The sequence below is a fragment of the Gopherus evgoodei genome, chromosome 4, assembly GCF_007399415.2.
Source record: "Gopherus evgoodei ecotype Sinaloan lineage chromosome 4, rGopEvg1_v1.p, whole genome shotgun sequence".
NCBI classification, from domain to species: Eukaryota; Metazoa; Chordata; order Testudines; family Testudinidae; genus Gopherus; species Gopherus evgoodei.
The window spans coordinates 15,035,512-15,046,744 of record NC_044325.1 but is presented as its reverse complement, the minus strand read 5'-3'; the positions used below and the strand labels follow the sequence as shown (position 1 = coordinate 15,046,744).

The window sequence follows — 11,233 nt, the reverse complement described above, 5'->3', positions numbered from 1 at the left end:
TATTTACCCCTGTGACCCCCCATCTCTTCCTCACCGTGCCCTGAGGGGCTGGGGCAGGTCTGAGTATTTACCCCTGTGACCCCCCCCATCTCTTCCTCACCGTGCCCTGAGGGGAGAGGGGCTGGGGTATTCACCCCTGTGACCCCCCCATCTCTTCCTCATTGTGCTCTGAGGGGGAAGGGGCTGGGGCAGGTCTGGGTATTTACCGCTGTGACCCCCCCATCTCTTCCTCACCGTGCCCTGAGGGGGGAGGGGCTGGGGCAGGTCTGAGTATTTATCCCTGTGACCCCCCCATCTCTTTCTCACTGTGCCCTGAGGGGGGAGGGGCTGGGGTATTCACCCCTGTGACCCCCCCATCTCTTCCTCACCGTGCCCCGATGGGGGGAGGGTCTGGGGCAGGTCTGGGTATTCACCCCTGTGATCCCCCCATCTCTTCCTCACCGTGCCCCGATGGGGGGAGGGGCTGGGGCAGGCCTGGGTATTTACCCCTGTGACCCCCCATCTCTTCCTCACCGTGCCCTGATGGGGGGAGGGGCTGGGGCAGGCCTGGGTATTTACCCCTGTGACCCCCCCCATCTCTTCCTCACCGTGCCCTGAGGGGAGAGGGGCTGGGGTATTCACCCCTGTGACCCCCCCCATCTCTTCCTCATTGTGCTCTGAGGGGGAAGGGGCTGGGGCAGGTCTGGGTATTTACCGCTGTGACCCCCCCATCTCTTCCTCACCGTGCCCTGAGGGGGGAGGGGCTGGGGTATTCACCCCTGTGGCCCCCCCATCTCTTCCTCACCGTGCCCCGATGGGGGGAGGGGCTGGGGCAGGGCTGGGTATTTACCCCTGTGACCCCCCCTATCTCTTCCTCACCGTGCCCCGATGGGGGGAGGGGCTGGGGCAGGCCTGGGTATTTACCCCTGTGACCCCCCCATCTCTTTCTCACCGTGCCCTGAGGGGGGAGGGGCTGGGGTATTCACCCCTGTGACCCCCCCATCTCTTCATTGTGCTCTGAGGGGGGAGGGGCTGGGGCAGGCCTGGGTATTTACCCCTGTGACCTCCCCCTTGCTTCCTCACCGTGCCCTGAGGGGGGAGGGGCTGGGGCAGGCCTGCATATTTACCCCAGTGACACCCCCATCACTTCCTCACCGTGCCCCGAGGGGGGAAGGGCTGGGGCAGGCCTGCGTATATACCCCAGTGACCCCCACATCTGTTCCTCACTGTGCTCTGAGGTGGGAGGGGCTGGGGCAGGCCTGGGTATTTACCCCTGTGACCCCCCCATCTCTTTCTCACCATGCCCCGAGGGGGGAGGGGCTGGCGGAGGCCTGAGTATTTACCCCTGTGACCGCCCCATCTCTTCCTCACCGTGCCCCGAGGGAAGAGGGACTGGGCAGGCCTGGATATTTATCCCTGTGACCCCCCTATCTTTTTGTCATAGTGCCCTGAGGGGGGAGGGGCTGGGGTATTTTCCCCTGTGACCCTCCATCTTTTCTTCACCGTGCCCCTAGGGGAGAGGGGCTGGGTTATTTACCCCTGTGACCCTCCATCTCTTCCTCACCGTGCCCTGAGGGGGGAGGGGCTGGGGCAGGCCTGGGTATTTACTTTTGTGACCCCCCCCATCTGTTCCTCACTGTACCCTGAGGGGGGAAGGGCTGGGGTATTTACCTCCGTGATCCCAACTCATTCCCCATAGTGCCCTGAGGGTCTGGGGCAGGCCTGGGTATTTAACCTGCTTCTCTGTCTTGTTAGCATGCTAGAGGTTTTTTTTCGTATTTTATTTTTATTCTCATGGAAGTTGGGGTTTTCTGTAGCATCCACAATAGTATCACCACTCCTGGGTCTCTTGTCAGTGCACCTTGGATGAGAGGGCTCCCTATAGGTTTATTTTTTAAGGCCATTACTCCCTTTTATTATCACTCTTCATTAAGGCCCAGAGCCCTCATTGTCTCCCCAGAGCTGGACTCAATTCATGGGACTCTAAGCAACAGTATTGTGGTGTCACCAGGTAAAAGTGAGGCTTTAAGTTGCGAGAGGTGGAAGATAGTATCTATACATTGTCTACCTCCCTGGTCTTGCTGACGGGAAGACTGGGGTAATGTATGTGTTGAGGAGTCTCCCCCAGGTGCCAAACATCTATGTTGCTTCTGCCTAAAGGTAAACCACAGGTGGTGCCTGCTGCTTATGAGCAGCTTTTTGTTCCATCATCTCTTCTGTCCTGTCCCTGAAATCTTTCAGAGCCTGTAAAGTTCGTTAGTAGACCATGGCCTGCTGATTTTTCAACACAGGGCCTAATAAGTACTCCTTAAAAGTATATACAGCCTTAGCAGTTTCACCTGTAAAATTTTGTGCCTGCAGCTGGCATCCAGGCACACATTCTTGTGGGTGCACCTTTTCTACCCTGCTTTGAGAATTTAGCATATGATGGTTAGTATTTTAGTGCTTATCCACAACCAACAAGATAGTCAGCAAGATTTTCTTTTTAGTTCTTTTCAGACAGTAGACTCAGTTTTCAGTCCTGGGAAACTTCTTCATCAAAATCCTTCTATTTGGCAAATTTCAGCAGAAGTAGAACATATCGATCAAGTGATCATTCTGATTATCTGAGGATTTAAGGGATATGTTGTGCTGGCCGATATTAATGAAGAAATTGCACATGAATGCAAAGAAAACCTTTGTTAATGAAATACTCCGTTTGGAAATATAAACATTAAAAGTTGGGAAGTTCATCAGTCAAGGTATCCCATAGTAATGGTTGCTGTGCCGCATTAACTGTAATTATGAGTAGTCATATGAATATTATGACTATCATTAACTGTAATTAATTGTAATCTGTCAGCAAAAGGACCTATATGTCACTATTGACAGCTCAGTGAAAACATTTGTTTAAGGCATAGTGGTGATAGAAAGAATCCCCACAGGATTCTAGGTTGGATTAAGAAGGAGACAGAGAATAATACTGAAAGTATAATGCAGTTACATAAATAGATGCATGGCCCTTACCTTGAATACTGTGTTCAGTCTTATCTCAGAAAGTATATGAAATAAGTAGAAAAGGGTTGGAGAATGGCAACAAAAGTTATTAGACAGATGAAAAAAAATTGAAAAAAGATTAGAACTACTACATTTAGAGAGATGTACAATAGAAGATATAAAAGAGTCAATAATTAACAGCATAGAGTAGGTGATGCTACCATCTCCTATAGCATACAAGAGGAGTTCAAATGGAGTTAAAGGTAGCACAGTTAAAATTGATAAAAATAAATACTTTTCACAACATAACAATCTGTGGAACTCACTACTGCAAGATATTACTGAGGCAAATATTGTAGTAGGATTTTAAAGAATAGAGCATCATATGAATACTATGAGGACTATCCATAGTTACTCTAGCTAGGATAAATATTTGTAAGGGATGTTATTCCTCATGCTTCAGGTCATAAACCAACCACTAACTGCTAGAGATTAAGAAGAAACTTGTCCCATAGTCATGCTATCTGCTATGGGTATTTTCCACCTTTATCTGAAGCATCAAATATTGCACTGTGCTAGTAGTTAGTATATAGGGCTACACTATTCATATTTATTATTAGTATTATGGTGGTGCCTAGAGACCCCAGTCGGGCTAGGTGCTACATAAACGTACTGTTGGTCTGATCCATTATGCCATTTCCTAAGAATACATTGCAAGTATATGGTGTTTTTATTACTGCTTATCCTGCTAACTGGGGCCTTAACTATGCTACAGCTACTCCGGGAGGTGTGTACAGAGCAGGGAGTAGCCTCTTCCATGTTGGGATGGCCTTTGACAAACTAGTTAAACTGGAGGGAATGGTGGCTGCACCTTTTGTACAGGTTTAACAATGGGCACCATTCCTTGCACTGCCCTAGGCCTCTGAAAGTAAATGTGTTTCAGAGGTATAATTCCTCCAGACAGCTTTGCTCAGGTGGTGCATTTCCTTCTCTCCTCAACGTGGTGCAGAGTCATAATGGAGCCCATTACCATTGGAATGAAGTACATGTGAGAGTTCTGTCAAAACTATTTAGACAGTTTATTTACAGTGTTTAAAATATTCATTTTTTTAAATCTTAAATATCTCTTCTTTTCTTGTAATTTTGTCTTGTTTATTCTATTAATATGAGCTTTTGAATTTCTTTCTGTAAATCCTTGTATTGCTTTTTTCTTTTGCTATAGTCCACACAATGAATGATACTCTCTTAAGCAACTTAGACAAACTTCTGCTAGAGCTTGGTAGGTCACTATATATTATATTGAGAGTTCTGGAATTAAGTAATGTTTTATGTAAGGACTAATTTATAATGAAGATTTCAACTTTAAACCATCATTCTGCATTTAAGTAATCAGTTTTTATTTTTGTCTCTATTTTATTCTGTTATGTGTGGGGTTTTGTTGGAGATTGGTGCTTGGAGTGTTAATAACTGGGCTGTTAGTAGGGGGAGATAATGATTATAGGTAGCTCTTGTTAAGATGTAATGTTAAAAAAGATCAAGTTGTGTTGTGAAATGTTAATTGTTTAATCACTCAATTTCTGTTTAGAAAATGATAGTAAATAAAACATGAATATTTTTATTTCAGTTTTCCAGCTTGAACAAACTTCTTATGCTAAGGAACATGTGAAGCACCAGATAAATTGTGAGTAGTCTTACATTTGGCCTGTGATGGAATGATAGATGAGTGGGATCTGAGTTACCACAGAGAATTCTTTCCTGGGTATCTGGCTGGTGAACCCACATGCTCAGGGTTTAGCTGATCACCATATTTGGGGTCTGGAAGGAATTTTCCTCCAGGGCAGATTGTCAGAGGCCCTGGGAGTGTTTTGCTTTCCTCTGCAGCATGGGGCACGGGTCACTTGCTGGAAGATTCTCTCCACCTTGAAATCTTTAAATCATGATTTGAAGACTTCAATAGCTCAGACATCGGTTTGATACAGGAGTGGGTGGGTGAGATTCTGTGGCCTGTGTTGTGCAGGAGGTGAGACTAGATGATCATAATGGTCCCTTCTGACCTTAAAGTCTATGATTCTATTAGACTTTTTTCAGACATTTGAACACATTGCATTTAACCCATTAGTCCTAGTACATCAGAGCTGTTTTGAGCTCAAAGGGTGGATGAATTAATAATGAAAGTTGCCTGCAGCTACTCTTATTCTTACTTCTCCAGTAGCCTTTGCTTTCTCCTTTCACTATTATCTGGTGGTGCTCAGTTTCTTCTGTCCAGCCAGTGGCATGCTGCTCAAGCACCTGCTCCTGCCCTGTTGGCTGGCACACAGCTATAGCTCCTCACATCTGGCTGGCACTCCTTCCACTCAGCTTTTAACATCTCCCCTATCTGTGTCTCTTGTTTTCTTCAGCCTTTTTGTAGAGCTGGAGAGAAATTTTTTGATCTTTTTTGATTGTTTGGAAAATGCTGTTTTGTCAAAATCAAAATTTTTGATATCTATCAGTTTAGACATACATTTTGTCAGAAATGTTTCTCCAAAATGGAATTTCTGGTCAAAACCAGAGAGAGAGAGATACTTACCCTGGAACAGCCAATTGCCTGGTTAGGGTGCTCACGTGGGATATGAGAGGGTGTGTGTGTGTGTCCCTTCCCCACACCCCTAAACATATCTGCATTGGGTTCAGGGTAGCTCTTTCTTCCTTTTAAAAAAAGTTCATCCTGATGTGGAATGGGAACATTTTTGAAATCTCAGAATATTTTTTGGAACAGGAAAATTGTTTCTCCCCCCAGCTCTAGTTCTTGCCGTGTTTGTGTCTCTGTCTTCCTGTTCCGTCTACCCTCACTTTCTGTGTCAGATGTTTCTTTGGTGTGAGTTCAACTAGGATCAAATTTGGAGATGTAACAAACACTGTAAAAAACAGAACCAAACTGCAAGTGATCTGAAGTACTAGAGCAGTTGTTCTCAAACATCCATACTAGGCCCTCCCCAAGACTGCTTTCCCATCTAGCCAAGACCCCCTCCCTTTAGCAATTTGTGAAGAGCAGAGGGTTATGACAGCCTGACACCTGTTTATGACCCAGTGCTCTAGAGCAGCAAGGACTGCAGGTAACAAAATGTGATTTGGTACTAATAAATATAAAATCCTGCATGAAAGTATAGGAAATGAACAACACAATACGAAATGTACAAGCATCTATGCTTATCACATTAAAATGAGGGCTTACATGATAAATTTCAAAGCCCTTATTTATAAAAAGGAATATTGCACATGTCCCATGTTGATCTGATTTGGATCCTCAACTAGCCATTTTTTATAGGAATTATTTGTTTTACATTAGGATGTTTATTATGGAAACATGGCAGCATCGAGGCTTCTTGTGCCTCCAAATGCTCCCCTATTTGCAGACTCATTATTACAGAATATTTGAATATTCTGTATTTATTAATTCCTGTCTTTTAATCGTATCCGAGCTTCCCACTCAGTACCTAACTTGTTCTTCAAGTAAATTCCCTTTTTGTGTTGATTTACTCTGTTGCTGGCTTCTCACTCAGACTTCCTTATGTACTCTTAGCCAATTATGCATTTCCTCCTTCCGGTACCCATCTTCCCCAATTAACACAATTGTACAGCTGGCCTATTTGCAAATATCATCTGATTGGATAGCAATTTATAATTGATTTCCCTCTGCCCCATTTCTAGTAGTATGAAGCCACTTGCTTGCAAGTAATTCTGCAAAATCATAGGTCAGCTCTGACAACAAGTAAAATTACTTTGCCCCTCACCCCACCCGAACAGTCACTCTAGTTTAATAGGCTGAGGTTCAGAAGGATTTAGGAACAGCACAAATTAGTATTTTCATATTCTGTTTCCAACTCATTGCTCTGACAACATTACATAAAAATTAAAGTATTCACCACTCAACTCAAACCTCTTAACTGTTGGGACTCTGTTGCTGCTTTGCTTAGTGGCAGGCTCCCTGGTCAGCTGGTATTGCTGAGCTCCAGTGTGCTGGAAGAAATTTTGAATCTTCCTGAACTTGGGCCTTTCCACTTTATATGGACATGTTGATAATGCTTATGCACACAGCTCATGGGCTCCAAGGCTTAGGGAGCTTTGAGTGCATGGCCTATTATGAAGAATGGAAAGATCCTGGTCCAGGATTTTTGTCCAGTGTTTCTCAGAGAAGAGACTATTAAGAGAATGTTATTTTTTCAAAGAAAAGCCTAAGATTCTTGATATGATATCCTGTGACACTTTAATTCATAATGGCTCTCTCCATTTATTTTCGACCCTTTCAGGGATCAGAATTTTTAGACTCCTTGCAAGCCCCAGCCTCAGCTGCAGAAAATAGCTTATTCACTGCAATACATAATCATTTATCCAGTATATCTACAAATACATCGTTATTTCTCCACAGCTATCTTTGTTAGTAAATTGTGCAAAAAACTTACTGTATTTTGCCAAAGGTCAGAACAATACAGATTACAATGATAGTTAGAATAGACAAAAGTAAAACAATGGAAATATTATAACTACGTGAAACCTCTCTTAAAGACCTTCCTCATGTCTTAGAAGACTTTTTTAAAGAACCCCTAATGCATATAGGGGCAGATCCTCCACTGAAGTAAATTGATATAGCTCCTTTGCTCTCAGTTGACGTCAGCTGAAGAGTACAATTTTCCTGCACCTTTTATTTGGAGGCCACCTCCATTAAGCAACTTGTTTTTGTCAGTCCCTTGGGATAGGTTTTGCTATACTATGAATTATGTGACAGCAACTTAAATCTGCACCTCAACTTAAATGTCACACTTTTTCTGAGCATATTTACTTGCTGTTACAAGAAACACTTAAGGCTACTATAACTAACAGATTAGAGTAAAATATTTTACTAATATTTTTCTCTGTTTTTTGTTTGTTTTGCTTTGTTCATTTGTTATTCTTTACAGTCAATGTCACCGTTTCCCCTGTACAAAGAGAGAATCACATTCCCCTGTTTGTGTGGGTCATTCACACAGCAACAGGGGAAAGAAAAGAGAAAGAGAAATGTGAATGGAAACCCATAAATACTGACATGAGGATTCAGAGGGAGCTGTAATATGTGAAACTACTTTTTAGTTACTTTTAAAAACTGACTAGATTTTAAGTTGATGTAATCCATTTAAATTCTCTGCCAATTTATGTGACCACAGAATAATGGGAATTTCTTATTCATATTACAGTAGCACCAGGATACCACAATCAGGATTGGGGCCTGATTGTGCTAAGATGATTCCTATCCGAATAGCTGATTTTATAATTAAATCTTGTGAATATAACATGCAGAAATACTGCAGCCATCAAAACCTCAGTTTATATTTTATTGATCCCTCCCCAAATAAGGGAAGAACAGAAAAAGTAAAAAAATGGGAAAGGGGGGAAAGGTAAGGAAGGAAGAGGAGAAGAAGAGCAACATTTCAGGTTCCACCCACTAGGATAATCAAAAGTTTCTAAAAGGTTAGACCAAATCTTTTCAGATTTGTCTGATATCTCTCTTCTTCAAGACTTTACCCGATTTTTAGCTGCCAGGTCAGCCATGTCTGGGTGCCAGGCTTCTGTCTCTGAAGGCAGTTGCTCTTCCATCTAAGCAACATGAGTCATTTGGCTAGATGCACTGCTCTAGAGAATCAACTTGGAAAGTTTCCAAGATGATGGAATATATTCCAAAATACAGTTTTAGGATGTAATTTTTAAGGATATATCCATTATCATATTAATTCTCCTATCTACTTCTAGTCAAGAGGATTGTATCCTGGGACATTCCCAAAACATGTAAGCCAGTGTAACTCTGGGAGACTCACATCTCCAGAAGCATTCTGTGGCACTGTAATCTATGTGGGGACCAGTGTGAATGAAATATAATTTTCTGCTAGATCAGCCTAACCTCAAATACTTCCTTGTAATTGTTGGTAATGTCAGTTAGTGTAACATACTGTTTCTTCTTTGAGTAGTGTTCCTGTGGGTGCTCCATTTCAGGCATGCATGTGCCCTTGTGCCTTTCATAGGAAATTTTTGCTAGCAGTGCCCATTCAGCCTGTGCATAAGTCCTACACATACTTGTATAGAGCAGCATGGGCAAATCGCCCTCTGTTCCTTCGGAACCACCTTCAGCCTGAGATGGAACATCTTGTGTACCCACTTCAGTTTTACCATAGCACAGTTTGGATAGATGGTTTGGTTTAGTTTAGCTTAGTTTTAGTTACTATAGATGGTAGGTTGTTGCTGTTTTTTCTCTTTGTTTGCTCTTTCCTCATTTGAGGGGTTGTTCTGAACTTTTTATTGTCTGGGGTGTCCTGGGTTACCTGGTCTTTAAACATTGTCTTTCTTGCTGGGAGGCTCTCCCTGTGAGTGATGGATGTTCCTGCTGTCTCCGGTGTTTGGACACACATATACTTGTTAGATGTATTCAAGAGGAGATCTTGTAAAAACAGGAAGATAAAGTTGAAGCTCTTGATGATGGAGCAAGCCCTATGATCAGCTTCTGATATAGGCTCTGAGAACCCCCTTATACACCAGCCTTCAAGCACATTTAGTGTCATGTCCACTTCTGGATCCTGGTCACTGAGAGCCTCAATGGACACCATGGCTGGTACCCCATGCACTTCTGGGTCTTGGTCACCAAAAGCCTTGAAGGATGCAGTGTCGTCTATGGCACAGTACAAAGAGCCCCACATAAATATGTGGATACTGACAAGAGGAGTTGGAATGTTAGATCTCCTTCTAAGAAATCTTGGTCACCAACTCTGAAGAAGGCTCCAGACACCTCAGGTTCCAAATGGAGTAATATTGAAGCTCTGAACTATTCCTCTACTGGGAAGACATCTAAGGCTACTTCTAAGAGCCATGCCCCTACCAGACAAGATTCAGTACCGAAGACCTCTTCTGCTTTGGTTGCTCATCCCCGTATTAGTATGAACTCTACTTCAAAGTAGTCTGCACTATCAGACACCTCAGTATCTATGTTGTGCTGCCAACTTCTGCATAGGCATTGCTTGAATTTGAGTCTGGATGGAAGCATTTGTTGTCCTTAATAATGACACACTGCAGACAGGTACCTACCTCAGTACTGAAGTCAGCCTCCACAGGATCATATTCAGCTCCTGCTTGTGTGCCATTGGAACCACAGGAGTTTAGGTATTCAAAAGATCCTGTGGTGTTGAAGGAGCTGGAGTCTCCATTACTTACTGGTACAAGACAGCTCTCTGAACTGAGGTCTTCTGGGATACCAGCTCCACACTGAGATGTGTGAAATGTCTGTGTTTCGAATGAAGGTGACCTTAGACAAATCCAAGAGCTGATGAAGCACATCACTGATAAGTTTCAGATCCCTCTGGAAGAGGTCCAGGACTCTCATCATAAACTCCTGAACATTTTACATACTTCAGCTACTGCATGTGTGATTCTCCCTGTAAATGAGGCTTTACCAGAGGCTGCAAAAAAATCTGCCGACAAAAAATATTATGTTCTGGCCAAGGACTTGGCGATTTTATTTTCACAGTCAGAACCCAATTGCTTGATGGTGGAAACAGTAAATGAGCACAGGACTAAAGTGACTCAGTCTTTTTTAACACAAGAGTTACTGCTCTGCAACATTGTATTTCAGAATAGTAAACAACCAAGCACTCATGTAAAAATATTACTGACTGAATTACAGTAAATTCAACATCTTTATTGATCAGAGGAACACCATGAACAATTTAAGACCATCATAAATGAAGGTCAGCCCTTAGCGACGACATCATTACAGGCCTCCTTTGATGCAGCCGATACTGCAACCTGTTCCATTTCCACTGCAATTGTGATGCAATGAGCATCTTGGCTCCATTTGTCCAGTGTCCTTATGGAGGGTACAGAGTACTACTGTAGACCTTCCCTTTGATGGCCACGTGTTGTTTTCATTGTCTGTGGTTCACTTGCTTTGCACCTTGAAGGATTGAGGGCCACACTTGGATCCCTCAGGTTTTATACACCTGAAAATAAAATAAAATTTAACAGGTGTCAAACAGCACAGCGATCTCACTCAGTTCTCTTCTATAGTTTCCATAGGCCCTCTGAACCAGCTGCCAAAGAGGCCTAGGTACTCAAAAAGGAAATCAACATTTGCCACAGACGGTGATGAGCTGCCAAAATCTTAACAACCGGTTCCCTATAAAAAGTTCTGATTTAAGGGGGGGAGTTGGGGTGGGGCTGGGGCAGGGGAGAAATACTCGTGGGGCCGAGGGCCCCTGCAGGGCCTGGGGCAAATTGCCCC

General features: G+C 43.4%; 1 protein-coding gene across 1 annotated transcript in view; it reads left to right on the top strand.

Moving 5' to 3' along the window:
* Positions 1-2,102: 2,102 nt before the first annotated feature.
* The window catches only part of C4H14orf39 (chromosome 4 C14orf39 homolog), a 50,789-nt gene continuing 41,658 nt past the window's right edge, over positions 2,103-11,233 (top strand). Inside the window, 2 exon segments of the mRNA XM_030559294.1 lie at positions 2,103-2,139; positions 4,580-4,636. Coding sequence (XP_030415154.1) covers positions 2,121-2,139; positions 4,580-4,636 — 76 coding nt within the window. The 5' untranslated portion in view covers positions 2,103-2,120.